Raw genomic sequence first — 20885 nt, 5'->3', positions numbered from 1 at the left:
GAGTCAACGATCCGTGTTTTGAACGGTTCGCGGTTCCTCGTTTCATACGCAAGTGTAGCAGTTCATGAGCTGCAGCTAGCCGTATAGCGGAAGCGACTCCAATCATAACAACGCTGATGCCTGTTTCGGTTTCTGACAAGTTACACTAATAAACCGTGTTCCGATTCAAACTGAAATGGAATAGGAACATGTTACCAAATAATTTAAAAGTGCCTCGATACTAGCCCATGGATACATCTATGTTGTGCAGTGTGCTCCAAATGTGTTACAAACTAGGTACAACATAGTAGGTACTATTGACAGAAACTCTCAGAACGGCTAACAATCTTAAGTAGATTTATAAGATTTATAGATCCTGGAGAACGGCTTTTATTATCGAATCGAATTTAAATTTGGCAACAGTAAGATGTGCTAAATCGGTTCTAGAATTTTGGAATGGCGGTGATGGAGTTTTTGTGTAATGCAAATAAATAGCGTCTACTTGGGCAACGATGCGGTACGTATCGGATCGAATTCTAGTTTTTGGTACGTAAGTCATACAAAAATAAACGGAGAATGTATTTCAACTTTTTCCTTTCATTGACCTGTATTCAATTTATTATTTTTATACTTAAATCAACTTTTATAGCAAAATTCAAAATTACTGTGAAGTAAATTTTGAGCTAGTTTACCTTTTTTTTTATTTGGTAGTAAGTAATAAAATCAGTATTTTCGTAGTCGGTGTATAATGTCTTACAGTTGCGCAAATATTAATCATTGTATTTTACTTGTATTTTTGTAATCATAGCAAATAGCTGCGTTCTTTGAGGAAGCCTTAAATAGTCCCTTGCAAGCCTTGAGCTCAAATACTCGTAGTTACTAGATTATCTGCGAATGTATTCCTTCTTACATTGTTTATAATCACTATGGAATATGTTGATAGGATAGAGGTGTATTCGTAGGTAGTACTATTAAGTATTCTGCAGTATTAGTAGGTAAGTGTTTGCGTATACGCCAAACTGATTGTTAGTAGTTATTTTCACTACATACAGTTTTGTTTTTATATTTCTCTTTTAACCTTTAATTTATATTAATAGTATTTGAGCAAGCTATACAAACAACATTATCACATAGATTAGATATTTTTGAAATGTTGATACTAGTAAATTAGTCACCTGATGACACGTGATTACTGGTGTCAATGAATGCCCACAATGACAGTAGAAACGCAGATGCTTGGTGGCCTCGGAATTGATTTTTTACGGACTTACAACAATCACAGCAACTAACCTTATGCTTCATGTCGGATTACTGTAATATAGCGGTAACACACTGGGCAAGGCATCTTACTCGAAATTCAAGATGAAAAGGGCTACGGCAAAATTTTTTGTATTGATTAAATACCTAGCATTAATAATTATTTAAGCCGAAATTTTATATTTCATAATCTTATTTTCCTAAGCATGCACATAACAAAGCATACAGTAAAGGTAAGTATAAAAAATTCCAATTGCGTATGTATAATAATATGTTACCTTTTGGTAGTGATTTCATTAATATCGATGATCGGCGGTGGGATGTTTGATTACCGGCCGTCGGGCCATATGTTTATGATATAAATACCTACTGCGCTGTATGTAGGTGATGCGCCCGCGCAGGCCGCAGGCCATCCTCGCCAGTAACCGCCCACTTTAACAGCATTGTTTAATTCTCATTTCTCATTCGTCAAAATTAACTATTATCAATGACTTTTTAAATATTGTGTTAAAAGTAATATTATATTAAAGAATAAAAACATTGCAAACATAAACATTTGGAGATCATCAACTTACTTCTTAAATCGGACACTTACGCCTCGTAGAAGACGAATCTTACCATTTGGTAATACAATTTGCTGACTGGCTATTAGCTTTAAAAATATTAATACGTAAGTATATATACCACGTGACCTGATCTTGATAGTCGATTGCCGCGATGTATTTCCTAGATTTTTTCTCAACTTGAGATATGTATAAACATTTATGATATTAATCACTTTGTTTCCGACATATCGTAGATAACAACAGTTTAAGTAAGGATGTAGAATATTCATTTCCTTTACTTCATAAAGTGAATTTAACCATTTTGTAGACAAACGTTCCATGATATTATGCAATTTTGTGTGATTCACAATAACTTATATCCAAAATTATACATATATAATTACCAATTGTATTTTAAAAGACATTAAAAAATATTGAATTATCAGTGCATACCTTATGAGTATTTCGATTTGGTAAACAGTCGCGTTATCTATGTTAAATATCCTGTATTTACAAAATGGGATAATTCTTAGTCTGTTTCATAATATTGGAAATGCGATTGGATATTACTCATTCAGTTTTTAATAGTAAAACAATAAACGTAACTGCAGTGCTGAAGTCCCGGGCTCTTTCTCTGGGTCGTGGTATAGGGTTTTTCGAATTAGTATCAGTTCGGAGTCTAGAATTTATGCCCGATATGTTGAGATTCGCCCCCGATCAAACCATAGGATGGAATACGTGCGCGACAGTGGGTGCACGAGTTGCGTCTCTGCCTGACCTTTTGGAGACAAAAGGCGTGATTGTTTGTGTGTAATGAAAACATTTGAATCATGTTTCATATATATCGAAACCCTGTTATATATATTAGCATATTCTAAAGGACTCCTAAAAGATATACAATAGCAAAGCTAAAGAGAATAACCTAACTAAAGTGCGTATACCAGTACATTAATGTTACATCAATCAAAATAGCAATAAAATGACAACCGATCGGAAGAAGGCTATTACTACAACCATTTTATTGTACACTAACACGTGATGTCACTTGTCATTACTATGACTATGCATTGGCTATTGATCACCTTCATAGCTTTTATATTATGTAAGGCAATATCGATTGTAAAAATGTAAATTTGGTATCTTAGCCTTTAGGTACGGGTCATACAACATATCGCTAATACCTTTTGATTTCAGAAGCTACGTAAAGTATTATATAGCTTTATATTCAGTAGAATACAAAAACGTGAAACAAAGGTTTACTGATAATATTTTGAACATAATATTATTAAGTATGTATTGAGTATATTTTTTTATGGCTTGCCCTAATGTGCGCGAGCCTTTAATGCGAGAACCTTTACCGCTGTAAGCAAAATATTTACTTGTTCTTTTCTGTTATTCAAAAACTATGTATTATTTTTTTTAAACTCCGTCAAGGTTAATTATTTGAGGGTTAATAAGAAAAATCTGATTTGAAGTTACTGGTTTATTTGATAAATTATTATATATACGGTAGAAATTAAATCGTCCTCAGATTTGTATGTGAATTTTAACGTTATCAGACATTCTTCATTTACGAATAGCATAAATCTTTTCCCTCTTCGGCTACTATACAGAGCGCTATATTAATGAAGTCCGTTATCGTTTGCATTCGTGTAGTTTATTTGTAGTCATAACACTTCACACATTATAAATATCGTTGCGGTTAAGGAAAAACAAACCAGGCAATTAATGATAAAATTACAATTAACAATAAACTTATTCATTTATATTTTGTTGTTAATGAATTGACTTGTTATAACAATGAATACTTAAGGGAATTATTTAATAGCTATTGTTACCGATTACCGAACACATTCTGCTTTCTTTCTCTAGAGAGTAAAGACACTATTGATAATAAGTAATACAGCATGTCCTAATTATTGTATAACTTTACACATTTCCTAATATGATACAATATAACGAATGTCACCTAATTATATGGATATTTTACAAGATTCTATGTATTACATTACATTTTTAATTTTTAAGTTGTTATCAACTGTAGTGGTTGTAACGTTTAGATCAAATGCGTACCCTTATTAATGGAATATAAAATATACTTTCTTATATTGCACATTCTATGATTTACAGTCAAATATATCATAACCACTGATAAACATTATGATGAGGTGAGAGTAATCAGTTTTCACATGTGTGTTAATAAACTTTCCAGTGTGAGTTGATGCGGTGACAAGTGACAAGATGGACGCGGCGGACAAGCGCATGCTGGAGCGCGAGGCGCTCCGGAACATGATACAACAGTGGAACGCCAATCGTCTCGACCTGTTTGCACTCAGCGAGCCCAATGAAGTACGTACACGATACTTATTTTATACGATTGCGATTAGAAAATGTATGTTCGAAGCTAGGTTGACTGTGAAATGGATGTTAAAGTATATTTTACTAACATTTGATGACCGCGAGGTAGTCTTTTCCCAGAACGAAAATAATTAAATCATAATAAAATATAGTGTTCCTGGACAATGCAGCCTTCTACTTGTAAACGAGTTTTTAGAATTGGTTCAGTAGGTCAAGATATGATCCGCAACAAACTTAAAAACACTGGCTCCTTGTGTTAGCGTAGATCGTTTCAAGCTATGCGTGATACGGCCGTTCGCATAGCTCCTAATTTGTTATACTCGTAATCTTTACGATATATATCTTGTTTTTTTTTATGAGATAACCCTAGATATTTGCATAAAAAATATGTAGCTTAAATTACTCCTTTAGAAGAGATAAATGATAAAAACGAAAACCCAAAGAACAAATCATGAACACGATAAGAGCCGTCCATCTCATTATTTCTTAAGCAGAAAATTTACTCTCTACGTCAAATCAAGACTAAAAACGAACACGTAGTAACGAGGAAAAGATATTGAGCTGCTGTAATACGTGAATCAATACGTCGATACGTCTCAAAAGATCAATTTTACAAGTTTTAATTTGCGCCCTCTCCTTAAATAAGTACTTTCATCTAAAGATTAATTGAGTTGAAACTAAATGGAAGCTAACATGTAATCGTATGTGATGACTGGTGCGATAATATAGAAGAAATTTGTTAATCTAAAGAGGAATTAAAATTAGTAGACCACAGTGTGAATGGATAACATGAGATTCATCGTAACAATGCTCCATTATGCGACGCTTGTGTATAAAGCTTGCTCATTGTTTATTATTTCTGTACCTTCACGGCCTTTTCCCAGATCGGGCTAGACAGAGCTATATATATGATATAGGTAATTGGAATGAACGATGATTTCAGTTACATTATATGAAATAAGGCAAATAAATTTACTGTGGTGGGTATCAAAGATGTTTTATGGTTATTTAATGCTTTGTTTTGTGATATCCACTGATTTATTTATTCATTATTAGGGTTGGTGTTACGAAAAAATTACTAGACAAAACTGAACAAATATATGTCTGAGAATTTAAACTGTTTCTTAACATTTAGAAAAATTTACAGTCGAAGTAATTGCGTTCGAATGTAATATTTCTTACCTAGTTCATTTAAATATTTAACGTATCAAATAAAAGATTGCTATACGATAATATAAAAAGCAAAGTCTTTATAATAGTTAATTATATATCAGATTAACCGTTATTATGAGTAATAAAGCAACGGAAAAAAGCCGATAGTCTCATCGTAGATGAAGGGGAAGACAAAAAGTCTATCAATGCACGACATTTTGAATCGTGACGCACGCGAGCGAGTTCCCTCGGTAAATATTTGCGTTGATAACAAAACGTTGGCAATATACGTTATCATCCAAAGGTCCAGCGAGATAAATTTGTTTCCGGTTATTTGTTATTTATTGGCTTTTATTCCGTACCTTATTTGCACAATGGGAGCGAGTGAGCTATTAGGTCGTCTGTCTAGATGTCGTCTCTTCACGCTTTCAGCGTTCGTCGCACTGGGCAATTGTTCCCGCTTGCTTGCTACTTGATGCTCATTTAAATACACACTTGTAACGCTCCACTCTGCTAACACCACTTTTACGTGCATAATATTTCGTTCATACGAAAGGGTCTGCATTATTATAATGTTTAAAATAATTCGTTTGTACATAGCCCCAGACAGAACAAGAAACATGTTTGTCAAAGTAGCATTTGAAATCGCTTTTCGTATTACTTACTCGGACGTGGTATACGCATTAGTTATTGCCATTTGTATCGCGTAACCGATTTCTGTTTGCAAATAACTCGCCAGGATACGACGGAAATACCAGCGTTATTTTTGAAATAGACACGTTCTTTCGATATTTACACGTACGTTACGCCAGAAATAAATTTACCGTTCATAATAGCTAGGAGTTAAACGATTTCAGAGATTTAAAAATTAAGTACTTGGGCTAGAAAACTATAAAATACGAACCTAGGTATATAATTATAAGGAGTTTACCTAACAGTTCAGAGTATTTTTTTTAGTATACGGCGACTATTTATTCAGATTAGCCATATTTGGTGGCTATAATGTTTGTTTGATATTAAAGCTATTATTAATTAAATAATATTGTGTATTATTTGCAGAATTTGGAGTTCCACGGTGTGATGCGGTTCTACTTCCAGGATTTGGGTCAGAAGATAGCAACGAAGTGTATCCGTGTCGCCTCCGACGCCACAGTTAGCGATGTCATAGGTTAGCGCGCGAAATCATCTAGATTAGTAAATATGTCGCAGATAAAAGTGTCTGCACATTTCAACTCTTGAAATATTATGTTATTTGGAGGATTATTAGGGATTAGAGCATCATCTATGTATTATAGTATTACTATGTATTATAGTATCATAAGAATGTTAATAGAAAACTATGGAAAACCATGTTATGATATTGTAATGGCAAAGAGAATCGATTTTAATAGAATTTTGTACAAGGTTTTTTATAGAGTACTTTATTTTCATGAATCATTAATTAAAAATTTTAAACTGAATACTAAAGTTTATATGGGATTTTCTGGACAGTTGATGTGATTTCAATGGAATTTGACTATGTTCTACGCCCCCTGGGAATTGACATGGGTTAAATTTAACTTAAAGACAATCGAGATAAAACTCTCCTTTTTACAAAAAATTCTATGGTGTGACATTATATTTTGTCCTAAAATTAATCTAATCTTATTCATTTGAGGACGAATCTTTAATCTTAAATCGAAACTGTAAAAGATGAACGATATTTTTTATAAGTATCCGGCAGATCTTTGTTATAAAATTTAAATAAAATCTACCCTAAGCTATGTAATGTATTAGTGAATGAAAATATAATTCTAGAAAAATATATGCCGCGTAAAAAACCGAAGAACAAACAATTTACGTAATTTTAAAACTTTATTTAATTATTCTCGTTAATAAAAATCTACACTTTCCCTCCTATCTAACCTATCTAACCTTTGAGCGTGCGGAGCCACGAATGAAACCTAGTACATCATATAAATGGATTAAAATTGCATCACCTCATTGGTCAAGTGCCAGCCTGCTGAGGCTGTGAATTGTTGCTTTCAAGGTATCAATAAATTACTTATACGGTTGCATGGATTATAATGTTCCATGACAGAACGCGTTTTTTTTTTACTACTTATTTACGGATTGCTTGCTTTGTATTTTTAAGCTGGCATAAATGACTGCATCCTTAGTTGTAGGATGTTAGTCATTCGATATTATTGTGACTAATATATGATTCGCTTTATGTACAAAGATGAATAGTTTTCTACGTTTCGCGTTATGATATTAAGATTAAAGTAATGCTTTAATGTAGCAATTTCAACTCACAGGAATAAGGCTATGGTTTTGTTTAGGAACTGCTTACTTAGCCATTATCGTTACGGATATGTGTGTGCCGTTTGTAGCGTAGTTACCTTTTTCATTTTGAAACTTGAAATAAATATAATATATTGATTAAGGGTGATTTTTAGTTATAATCAATGTGTACAGTTCCGGCCGATTTAAAATCACTTTCCCGGTCTAGTGCCAATTAACGAGCGGCATACAGAATAATATACGCCACTGATAACCAGATATGACGAAATGTAAACATTGCTAACCTACATTTACGAATATATACCGTTCGTTTACTATGAGAAGTGAACGCGCGTAACTTACACGCTTTGAGATATGTTATGCAATTAGATTTATTCATTCCTGTTGTTTCCGGTTGTAGAAATGAGGGCTGACCAACCATAAGACCATCGCAATAAGTTATTTTTGTTTCACATCGCACTGCAGAGCGTATATACAGCATTGTTGGAACGACAAGTCATTTGCATTTTAAATTTTTACATGTAATGCATTCCGTTCGTCGTTCTAAGTTCAAGTAGACACAATGATACTACCTAGTCCTACAATGCTGTCTAAAGCCTATTGCAGCCCTAGGGATAGGTGCAGTGCAGTATTTTGTAATTCATTTTCTGCTTAGTGTCGATATTGTTTATGGGCGATCGTGTCTCTTAGCATTGCGCATGAGGTTAACCCTTCTCGTCCCTCAGGTATTTAAAGAAATAACATTACTCCTTACTGTAAACTTGAAAGAATGATTTTAAATAAGATAGTAAACGGTTTACAGGCGGGGAACTATAAAAATTAACTTATACATAAAGTTTTTGTTTAGATACCGTGGGTATCGTTAACAAGCGCCATCATCTATATATATATAAAAATGAATCCCTATTTCCTTGGTCACGCCATCACGCGTGAACGGCTGGACCGATTTCACTATTTTGTTTTGTTGTGTTTGTTATTGGCAGAAGAAGGTTCTTTGTAAGAAAAAAATAAAAAAATTGCGAGGAAAATTAGAAAATTTAAGTAAACTTAACGTAAATTTTATTTTATATAACTGTCAATTGGTTGAAATAACTGTCAGCGATTGACAGAATGCGCGCTGCAAATTCATAGGTAAGACGGGATAACGTCTGTCGGGTGAGCTAGTCTTGTATAAAAAGATTCACGTTTTATCTACCTAGATAATTATTTCAGCGAATGTTCATAGAAGTTCCTGTAAACTATGATAAAACCGGAAAATCGAGTTGAATGCAATTATTATTTAAGACTAACTTTTGCTAGCTCGCGGCTTCGCCCGCGTGAAGGAGTTTTCCGGGATATTGTTTTTTCCGACTTGCTTGATATGTATCGTTACATATATTACACAAAGTCATTATAAATTGTAGCCTATGTGTTATTCTGATGTATAACCAATAATACCCCAAAGTTTCATCCAAATCCAAAAAGTCGTTTTTTTCAAGAAACAGGAACAAAAATTATATACATCCAAACATCCATCTTCACAAACTTTCTCATTAGGTAAGTAGGATAATAAGAAGTGTTGTATTGTGCAGAAACTCTGATCGAGAAATTCCGTCCGGACATGCGCATGCTGTCGCTGGGCTCGTACTCGCTGTGGGAGACGCACGGGCCCGACGACGAGCGCCGCCTCGAGCCGCACGAGAAGCCTCTGCTGGTGCAGCTCAACTGGCACGCCGACGACCGCGAGGGACGCTTCCTGCTCAAGTGCCTTAGCAACAACGAGGTGCGCATGCGACTCTATCTCTATATACTTTGTACCCCTGGTAGGAAATCTAATGAATATGTTAATAAAAGGCCAATCTTGTTCTTAGGGAATCTGTCTTCATAAAGGACATTCATTTCAATACGGGGAAATCATGAAAGTATTATAATTTCAGGTCTTGTTTGATTAAACTAGAATGGAATACAGGCATTGACGGTTTTGAACCAATCAGATCATCTTTGTTTATTCCTAGCTTTCTTTTCACCGAGCGTAAAAATACATTTTTTTTTTATCTTAGACTCAAACAAAGATTACTCTGACATGGAATCGAATCGAGGACGTCATCACTTCTGTTATAATAAATCGTCACTGGTCTTATGGAAATTTTTATTTCTCATGACACAAACAGATAGCCATGATAAGGACAAAATTGCTTAGTTCCTTATTATTTTCAGATATCTGACATGGCAGATGAATTGCACATAGCGCAGCACACAAAGGCATGGTCTTATCGCTTAAAATGGCAAAAACAATTAGTATAACAATTTTCAGTCACTTTTAATGTTACGTCTGCGAAGATAAGGGTTGGTTTAATGTCCAAAATAAAGCTAGGGATGTATTTACCCTTTTATGAGATTGGAGTCCAAAATTTATAATATCAGTCATCACATTCTATTCCATTGTTTTATTTATAAGCAAGAAGTAGTATAGTAGAAAGTAGGGCCTTACCTATACTATTATATAAAGCTGAAGAGTTTGTTTGTTTGTTTGTTTGTTTATTTGTTTGAACGCGCTAATCTCAGGAACTACCGGTCCAAACTGAAAAATTCTTTTTGCGGTGGATAGCCCTTTGTTCGTGGAGTGCTATAGGCTATATATCATCACGCTATACCCAATAGGAGCGGAGCAGTAATGTCTTATCTCAGGAACTACCGGTTCGAACTGAAAAATTCTTTTTGTGTTGGATAGCCCTTTGTTCGTGGAGTGCTATAGGCTATATATCATCACGCTATACCCAATAGGAGCGGAGCAGTATTGTCTTATCTCAGGAACTACCGGTTCGAACTGAAAAATTCTTTTTGTGTTGGATAGCCCTTTGTTTGTGGAGTGCTATAGACTATATATCATCACGCTATACCCAATAGGAGCGGAGCAGTAATGGCTAAACTCAGGAACTACCGGTCCCAACAGAAAAATTATTTTTGCGTTGGATAGCCTTTTGTTCGTGGAGTGCTATAGGCTATATATCATCACGCTATACCCAATAGGAGCGGAGCAGTAATGGCTAATCTCAGAAACTACCGATTCAAACTGAAAAATTATTTATGTGTTGAATAGTCCTTTGTTTGTGGAGTGCTCAAAGTTATATATCATCACGCTATGACCAATAGGAGCGGAGCAGTAATGTCTAATCTCAGGAACTACCGGTTTCAACTGAAAAATTCGTTTTGTGTTGGATAGCCCTTTATTTGTGGAGCGCTATAGGCTATATATCATCACGCTATGACCAATAGGAGCGGAACAGTAATGAAACATGTTGCAAATCGAGGAAAAATTATTAGTTTTGAGAGCTTCCGTTGCGTGCGCTGCGTAAACGGTTAAAGTTATGCAACAATGATGTATGACGGGATTGTTCCTCTTAAAAAGTTCTAAAAAATATATTATAAAACAAAGTCCCCCGCTGCATCTGTCGGCCTGAACGTGTTAAACTCAAAAACTACCCAACGTATTAAGATGAAATTTGGTATGGAGACAGTTTGAGACCCTGGGAAGAACATAGGCTCCCGGGAAACTACTACTTTTATAACGGAAAACTTTAGCCTGAAAAACTTTATAACGCGGGCGGAGCCGTGGGCAAAAGCTAGTATATTATAATTGTAGAATTATTTGAAAACGCAATTCCTATTTGGTGCTAATAGACTAGAGTTTGTCATGCATTTAATATCCGTTGTTTTTATTACAGGTGCCTATATCATCAGTGAGTGATAAAGGTGACCAAAATTTCAAGAGAAAACTATCGAAAAGAGAAAAGAAAGAACTGAAAAAGAAAGAGAAATTATCCAGACTGAAGTCGGACACCAACGACGAAAATAGACCTGTCGCCGAGAAACTATACACCGGTACCGTTTGTCTTACGTTAATAAATTTTTACATTTATAAAAAAAAAAAACTAAGTATAAAAATGACCATTCGTACATTTTTAGATTCTCCTCTACAATATGTTAAAAAAATTGTTACAAAATGTAGAGACAGAGTAATTTTACGATACATCGTGAAAGTAAACAATTATATGAGAATGATTGAATGTCTATTGCAAATTATTTAGCTAGTAACTGTATCCTTACATAATACAAAACAAAAGCCCACGCACTGTCTGTCTGTCTGAACACGATAAACTACCGAAGGAATATCGATTAAATTTGCTATAGTTTGAAATCCTTGTATAGACATTAACTACTTCTTATCCCAGAAAAAACATATAGAGGGACTTATATCGCGGTATATCTTTTACGCAAGCAAAGTCGCGAGCTTAAAGTAGTGTTTTAACAAATATAACTTTTTACTGATCACGATGTTAGTAGTAGCATTTTTATTTTAATATCTTGGTAGAGTCGAGATAATTCTCAATATTCTAGTGTTCTTTTATAGTTCGTACAATATGTGATGTAGGGTGTATAACAAATAGAGAAAGAGAACAAGAGAAAAAGAAACTAAATTTAAGTAATACAGTATTTTTTTTAGACTTAAAGTTTGTTTTACTTATAACATATTGTACTAGTGGCACTTTTGACAGATTTACCTCGTTTATTGTAAAAATCTATTATTTATAATTTTTCGTCGACTCTACGTACACTGTTTGGTGCAGAGTTGCCGGAGACGTCGTTCATGCGCAGCATCAGTAACCCGGAGGCGGTGATGCGCCGCCGTCGCCAACAAAAGCTCGGCCGTAAGTTGCAGCAGTTCAAATCTAAGGACGGAGGTCCTGACACAGGTACTAACAAACGCCCCTTAAAGTTTCTAATATAACCACCGTGTTGAATTGATTTAGGTTTCATGTACAAATGTATAAAGTTCTCTCTAGTTAATTTTTATTTAATTCTACACTAGCATATGTTCATGGCTCTGTCCGATTAAGGCTCCTTTTCTGAAATAATAGTCTTTTTCGGCATAAGAGAGTTTCAAATATTCATTCTAATTGTGTGTCAAATATCATGTAAATCCATTCAGTTGTTTACTACACATTTCTAACATTGTTTTATTAAAATAAGTAAGAAGTATTATAGCAGGAATTTGAACCATATTTACTATGTATAGCAATTGAATAACATTATCAAGTTATTCCTAGAAAGAAAACTCGGAGTTCCGGTATATTTTTTTAGATAAAAGTTAATTAATAGCCTGCATCCTAACTACTGGGACCTTATTCTCTATCCACCATTTTCAATAAACGATCTCAATCGCTTTTTTTCACCTCACTCAAAATGGACTAATCAGAACAGTTTTTTTTGACATGTTTATCAATTACTTATTCTGGTTGGCCCATTTTTAGAATCGGATTAAAGATTGCGATTGGGTTCATTTATTGAAAACGGTTGGTAGTCACACGTTATTTTGACAGTTCGTAACAAGCACATAACGCACCGCGTCGCGTTAAAGACAATGGAAATTGGCGTACAGAATACTATCCCACGCTGATTCCACGAAGATTACGTAACACGGCTGTGTTACGCGTTTACATTGTTATAGAGAATAAGGCCTCTGCATACTATATTTTAAAATATAACATTATTGTCCTTGTTTAGGGATTTGTCTATGCCAATAATTATATTTAGGGCAATTAAATAATAGTGAAGAGATCTGCTTACCCTGTGATAATCGTCTAACACTATTAAAATTGTTTGTGTAACTTTATTTTATTCATAGACATCGAGAGAAGCCTGAGTGATATCGACATTCTTTTGACTGTTTTGTTGAAAGGGATAAAGGGATTGTCCTGCCTTTTTATTGTAAGACTAGCTTTTGCCCGCGGCTCCGCCCGCGTTATAAAGTTTTTCAGGCTAAAGTTTTCCGTTATAAAAGTAGTAGTTTCCCGGGAGCCTATGTTCTTCCCAGGGTCTCAAACTGTCTCCATACCAAATTTCATCTTAATACGTTGGGTAGTTTTTGAGTTTAACACGTTCAGGCAGACGATGCAGCGGGGGACTTTGTTTTATAATATATTTTTTAGAACTTTTTAAGAGGAACAATCCCGTCATACATCATTGTTGCATAACTTTAACCGTTTACGCAGCGCACGCAACGGAAGCTCTCAAAACTAATAATTTTTCCTCGATTTGCAACATGTTTCATTACTGTTCCGCTCCTATTGGTCATAGCGTGATGATATATAGCCTATAGCACTCCAGGAACAAAGGGCTATCCAACACAAAAAGATTTTTTCAGTTCAAACAGGTAGTTCCTGAGATTAGCCATTACTGCTTCGCTCCTATTGGTCATAGCGTGATGATATATAGCCTATAGCGCTCCACAAATAAAGGGCTATCCAACACAAAACGAATTTTTCAGTTGAATCCGGTAGTTCTTAAGATTAGACATTACTGCTCCGCTCCTATTGGTCATAGCGTGATGATATATAACTTTGAGCACTCCACAAACAAAGGACTATTCAACACAAAAAGATTTTTTCAGTTTGAATCGGTAGTTTATGAGATTAGCGCGTTCAAACAAACAAACAAACAAACAAACAAACTCTTCAGCTTTATATAATAGTATAGATATGCACGTAGAGTAGAATCATTCCCTTCTGCAAGTCTGTAACTTGGATAAATCTGAGTTCTAGATAAACGTCACAGCTACCCATTCTTTTATATTTCTCACTTTCACTGCTAGATAAATTGATAAAGTGAACTTGTGAGACGAGCTTTCGTTTAAATGCGTATTTAACACCATTGTCATCTGATGACTACAAGGCATTAAACCTTATAGTAAAATTACTACATAAATATGTTAAAAGAAAAAAAACAATCTATTGTGTAAATAGTACATACATTTGTTATTGTTATAGGTGGCACATTGAGGATATACGGCGGCATCCTCCGCCCGGACGTGTCGTACATCACGCTGCTGCTGTCGGTGAACGACTCGGCGGCCACGGTGCTGCGCGAAACGCTCGACAAGTACGGCATGGCGCACCAGGACCCGCTACAGTACTGTATCGTCCAGGTACACGCCTCTTCATTACTGGTTCTTATATTGTGTTGTCTTTGTATTGCGTCGATAACATTTATTGTGATATTTTATAGCGAGGGTGGGAAATGAGTAATGTATGTAAATACCACCACAATGTTACGAGAACAGTGGTGGTTTTTTGCCGACATTTAGCGAAACTACTTTTATCGAATATACCTTTGACGTTAGTTTAAGCGTTGAATACTGGCAGGAATACCTGCTTACTATCTAGTGATGTAAAGATAAGTAACTTGCTTTATGTCAATAATTGATTATGAAAGTGTCACTTTCCAACACTATTGACCAGGAAGTTGTCCTAAAGTAAGGCTTCCAATCCCGCAGCCTATTGATCAGTTCGGTATTAGCGGAATCAATGCTCTATTGAGAGTAAAAAGGAAATGCGTATAATAATATTATTAATAATAAATTTTTAAGTCTCAAAATATAATTATTTACGAAAAAGGTGCCAATTCCTAGTCGCATACCTACATTTCCCCGCGAGTCCCTATCGTACATATAAAATTACCTTTGACCTCTATCGATGTAGCGATATCACCCTTCGAATAATAAGTGAACGTGCCGCGGTCGCGTCGAACGTTATATCCAATCTCTCCGATACTATCCAATATAGTTGTAATAACATTACCCCTAATACAATTCCGGTGGAGACTAGCGTGTTCCGTGGTTGCAGTGTTAATGGATTCGTGCGTTTACAGGAGGACAAGTCGGACAATTCGGAGTACATACTGGAGGACGACGAGTGTCCGCTCGCGTTGATGAACATGACTCGCAGTGAGTGATTTATGTTATTTACATGTTTTAATTATGTGTGCTATTTCGTTCATATGATTTAAAGGTATATAGCAGTTATTTGTAACGCGAGCTATGTGGACAAGCAAGAAGTTTTTTGAAATTAGAAAGCGGAAAATTTGAATTCCACCAGCTTATTTTTATGTTTGAGTATTTATTCGAATTTATTAATTTTAAAGCCATTCTTATGGTTGTCTTGTTCGTGTTTTTTATGTCTATGTTTCATTTGTAGTGTTTGTTGTTCTTTTAATGGATATGCTGCATAATTTGATTTAAAAAGAAAACAATTTAGTGTTTTAAACTGGATTGTATTTCTTTACTACATAAATATTTAAATGTGGTACAACTTTAACTATTTCAGTAGACTATTATGACTTCTTTAGTTTTTCCTATTTTTAATACGATATTTTGTTTTTAATCTACGCCTATTGCGTATATTACCTTTTCGTTTGGATAGGTTCCATTTGCTCTATATTTTTCTTATGCCAACCAGCAGGTCCCTTATTCTGTATGATAGTGTAAACGCGTAACGCGGCCGTGTCATGTTATCTTCGAGAAATGTGCGTGGAAAGGTATTCTGTAAGCCAAATTTCTATAGTCCTAAACATGATGCGTTGTGTTACGTGCTTGTTACGCACTGTTAAAATAACGTGCGGGATAGAGAAGGCCCCAGGGCCTTACATAATTCTTCAGATTTAAGGATCTTTTCTGAGCAAACGGCCTAGAGTATTCGTTTCATATATTTACGGCGCATGAGTTACGGGCGATAATATGCAAAGATTTGCGAATTATCTCTTTAAATTTTTACGTCAATATAAAAATTGTAGACTACCAAAATGTTCTTTATTAAATTGTTTATCTAATAGTGTTGGATACAAATTAAAATATTGTGTACTTTATTAGGTGATGCAGTGGATCAGCAATTTTAGTGGCATTCAAGTATAAGATTAGTGAAACAATATTAACGGTATAAACATATATTAAATAATTGAAATAAATATAACGTAATGCAGGAATATTATGGTGTTAATTTGTTTTTCTATAGGTTTTATAAATTTCTAATATATAGCATTTAAAAATACGGTTAGCACGCGTTTACAAATGAACTGTAAAAGCCATGTACTTCATATATCCACATACGATTTTTATTGATATTTATACACATACACACAGTATAGTAATGGCTGTATATAAATAAGTCCGTGAAACAATCAACATTAGTAGCAAATAAGTTAATGCAATACCTTCACGTCCCTTAATCGAACATAATGGCGAGCGCTTGTGAATTTTAATCACATTGTCCTTACGTTGGTTCGTGGTTTCCTTGTACAACGTTTACGTAGTAATGTCGCTGTTGCTATGGAAAATACTCGTTATGGGCAGAAGAAATGTTATCCTACATGCGTTTTCTTTACTTAGTACATTTGTATTGAAGTTATAGGTACATAACCTAATCAATATAAAACCAATGAGGACTGTAAATTATGCATATATTTTTGTTTATTATGAAGTTATTTATTTGATTTCATTGTAGGAACAGATCAATTTATTCAACGAAGCACTTATATTTCATAGCTAACAATTTTTTAATGTTGCCGCTCCTATACTTAGACTCAACTGTCTCATCCGGTCGAACAATAAGAATAAAATCAACTTTTATTTAAGAATATCGACATTATGATTTATTATTAACACACAGATACATAAAATATTAATATAATTTATAATAAACTACAAAACTGGTATAAAGTATTTTAACATCGTACTTCAGTAAACACATTTAACATGCAATTAACTAGTAAGTGCTCCGTATTCGTTTACGCTATAAACTCCCAAATCAACTATAATCGTAGCAAAAATAATTATAATAGACGTTACGTGAGTTTCAAAAGTTTCAAATATCTTATAGCAACGACGTTTCTCTATCAACGTAATGAGACCAAGATTAATATTTATGAACAGTACTACTTAGTATTCTTCAGCGACGGATCCAGGGATTTGATTTGGCAAGACCCCAGACCAGATGTAAATAAATACCTTCATAATGTACAAATGAAACAAAGACTACCTGGATGGCGTACTTGTATCGTTTGCGTGATGCGACTTCGGTCACTGGTTCGAATCCCGGGTGGAGCAAAGTAATATTGAATGTTTTTCTCACTATTAGCCCCCTTTCTGTAATTTGTGCCCCATATGGCTCGCCTCTTATCACATCATGGGACAGAATACACATGACGACGAGAGTAGTTGCACAAGCTTTAGGGATAAAAAGCCACTTAAAATTTATTAAGTAAGAATGAATGATGAAAATTCTTCTGAGAAGTACACAGTAGCACCGAGAAAGTAGGAAAATTAAAGAACGTTTAATTTGGAATTTGTCAAGGGTGACCTAGATGCTTTGGGAGGGGCTTGAGTCCTACAGGATCCACCTACCTCCCTGGATCTGGCAAAGCTATGCTTCGCAAAAAGGGTCTAATTAAATCTTTGTTCAAATTTGTTTTATAAATATTTCCGAATATTAAGTTTATTTTGCAATAATTGTCTAGAGATTGTTTACTCATAAATTAGCAACAGCTGTTACCTTTCGCAAATAATTAACCTTCGTTACCAAAGACCGTCACGTAATGAATAAAATATCATATTATTGATTATGAAATAATCTTGATACTGACTATTATATGCAAAGAATTTCATCGCGGTTTGCGAAATCTGTATCTGTTTTTGTTTTTACTCTACTTTTTACATAACTCACTTTCGCTATATAAAACATCACGATCCTTTATATTATAAGGAATTAATGCTGATTTTTATTATTCCTACGACTGCGCTTTTAGGGCTTTATGGCAACATACCTTTATTTTTGAATGGTTTTATAACTTGTGTTCACCATATTATTATAGTTTTTAAATTTAAATGGTGGAAACACTACTCAGTCACACACACGTCACAGAACAACCATCATTGCGGAGGCTTAGCTTGATAATTTGTTGCTTTTATTTAGTCCCGCGTAGTCTCTTATGGCTAAGTAATTTTTTTGTAGATACTTTAGAATAATTTATTAAAGGTTATATGAGCATTATAACAGATTTTTTTATATATTTGAATTTTAAGAAAATTACACAGATGACGTTATTACTTTTTTTTACATAATGTGTTAATATCGTATATAAAATATTTTTTAATGATTAAAAAATATAGAATAATAAATTATTTTGTCATAGTTATATTTATTTGTTATTAATATTTGTGCCTAAGTTCGAATGTCAGTTAAGCCTTCGTACCTTAATATTTTCAGTTGTTTCCAGTTCTTCTAGTAATTTTTACATTGTGTTATTAAATTTAATCACATATTTGTCTTTATCTTTACTAATATTGTGCCAAAAATCATCCATGCATAACTTAAATAGTTATTTTTTTAAATTTTTTGATAATTTTGTAGGTTAGTGCAAATAAAGTATATTTTACTTAAAGTATGATGTTGACGATGTGACACGTTTAACTTTTTATTAAAATTTATTTATTTAACATCTATGGTATGAAAACCTAATGGTAAACAGTTTTTTTTAAGAAGACATGTATATGGATTTCATTACGAACGCAGTGCCAAAATGGCCATATATAATGAAACTATCTCTAACTTTTTCGTTTTTAGAATGAATTCGTTTGTCGATGTGTTAAAATGCATATGTACCCGAGTTTTATAGTCACAGTTTCAGAACCGTAGCTAGATTTTATTCCGTTAAATTGCATTGTTCGATTTTGCGCTCTTTTCACAACAGTCAATTCTGTTGGCCCTTATCTCTCACAACTTTGTGCCAGCGCTTCTGAGCGGTACGTATAGTTTTGAAAATATTCGAAATGTTTTTTTTTATAGTGATGGATAAAATTTAATTAAATTCTTGGCTTTATTATATAGGTTTACTATTTTATAATGATAAAATATTAATTTTATATTAGCATGTAGAGTCGCTCGAAAGATTTTCTAAATATCACCCTGAGGGGATGATCAATGTTATGAACTAAAATTATAATTAATAATGAAAATCCCTTATTATCAAAACCATATTCATTTTGTATAATACCTTTTGTGCTACGAATAATTTCTACTCTACAAACATAATACATTCTGAACAAATTTGATGTATGAATAACTTCGAATACACATTTTGTTATTAAATTGGTATTTATGGAGACGAGAGATTTGAGAAACTACTAATTGGTGGCGTTAGTTACGTTCAACATATGTTTAGAATATATTTTTTTACACATTCCGTTCCCACGTCAAGGTGCGATCACGTGCGATGTGATAATTATGAGAGGATTTGTTCTACGCAATCGTTTACGGCGTTATGTTTGATTTCGATTAGGCTGAAAACACTGGCGTGCTTATTGGGGCGTTTACACGGTTTTAATTAGTTTCATGTAAAGGTTTAATTTGCTTGTTATATCGCGACCATACAAATGCCTTTTAGTATATTATTAGAAGTAATATTTTATGCAGCTACTTTATGACATTACTTTTCACGGAATGTCCAGCAATTACTAATCCATTATCACGCATATTTTTTCTATTAATTACGTGTCTATTAGTTTTTGTATGTTTCTGTAAGCAAATTCAGTAACTAGTATATGTATAGGAATTCATACCTTGATTTGGCAAGTACCGTTTGGTACATCATCAACGATGCTGTTATTGATTCGATGTAGATACTCCTCTTTATAATTGGAGGGTGGTTTGACTGTTGGACGGATATAGGTCGACGAAGTCTCGGCTTCGGAATTGTGAAACGCGATCTGTCTTATAAACGTAAAAAAGTCTGTAACTTAGACGTAACGCAGAGGGGTTTAACGAAGAACGATTGTGAAATATTGTTTTGCTTCTTCTGTTGATTGTTAAGTTTTAAGATACTATCTTAAAAACGAAAATAATTAATTTTGTCCGTTGTAGGCATATAACCTACAATACATATTATGATAAAAACCGACTTTAATTTCAAACTACGCTACTCAAGCTAAACTTGAGTTTGGCTGTTTTAGTGAAATAGGCTATTGTAGGCCTATCAGACATACCGCTTTGACTCAACGTGTGAATAACTAAACGAGCGTGTCACTCATCTGCTGGTAAGCTACAGACGAGATGTGTGATGAAGGTAAAAAGAAATCCGAATCGACGGCACCAATAGGAGGGATTCGCTTCATTTCCCAAGCCTCGCTTACCGCAGTTCTGGGCTAACGGAAAAATGTAGCACAGTTTGACAGCCTCAGTATAAGATAAACACACCCTAAAATAGGGTATTTGTCAAAGTAAAAGGCATTATACATTAAAATGTTCTGCAAACTTTAAAAACAAAACTGTTTTCACATTAACCTGTTGAAATAAAGCATGGTATATTAACAAAAAATACTCTAGTAGGTCAAATGGTCATCATACAGTCACAAATAAGGTCCTATCCACTTAATTGAAGACGGGCATTAACGATACGCTGTTTGCGCGTCTACGGCGCGTGCTTTTGTTAGTAGTTTATCTAAAT

At 34.2% G+C, this 20885-nt stretch overlaps 1 protein-coding gene across 5 annotated transcripts in view; it reads left to right on the top strand.

The window, feature by feature from the left end:
- The window catches only part of LOC115447529 (afadin), a 74194-nt gene that overhangs the window by 10243 nt on the left and 43066 nt on the right, over window positions 1-20885 (top strand). For 4 of the 5 annotated variants that reach the window (XM_037443111.1, XM_037443109.1, XM_037443108.1 and 1 more), the window contains exons 2-8: window positions 3994-4130; window positions 6351-6459; window positions 9146-9336; window positions 11279-11435; window positions 12182-12307; window positions 14381-14538; window positions 15261-15336. In XM_037443111.1, coding sequence (XP_037299008.1) covers window positions 4023-4130; window positions 6351-6459; window positions 9146-9336; window positions 11279-11435; window positions 12182-12307; window positions 14381-14538; window positions 15261-15336 — 925 coding nt within the window. In that variant the 5' untranslated portion in view covers window positions 3994-4022. The remainder of the gene's footprint in view (window positions 1-3993; window positions 4131-6350; window positions 6460-9145; window positions 9337-11278; window positions 11436-12181; window positions 12308-14380; window positions 14539-15260; window positions 15337-20885) is intronic. The other variant, XM_037443110.1, reaches the window with a different exon arrangement.

This window comes from Manduca sexta, chromosome 26 (genome assembly GCF_014839805.1).
Source record: "Manduca sexta isolate Smith_Timp_Sample1 chromosome 26, JHU_Msex_v1.0, whole genome shotgun sequence".
NCBI classification, from domain to species: Eukaryota; Metazoa; Arthropoda; class Insecta; order Lepidoptera; family Sphingidae; genus Manduca; species Manduca sexta.
Note: the sequence above shows the minus strand (reverse complement) of the source record. Positions and strands in the feature narration are given on the sequence as shown.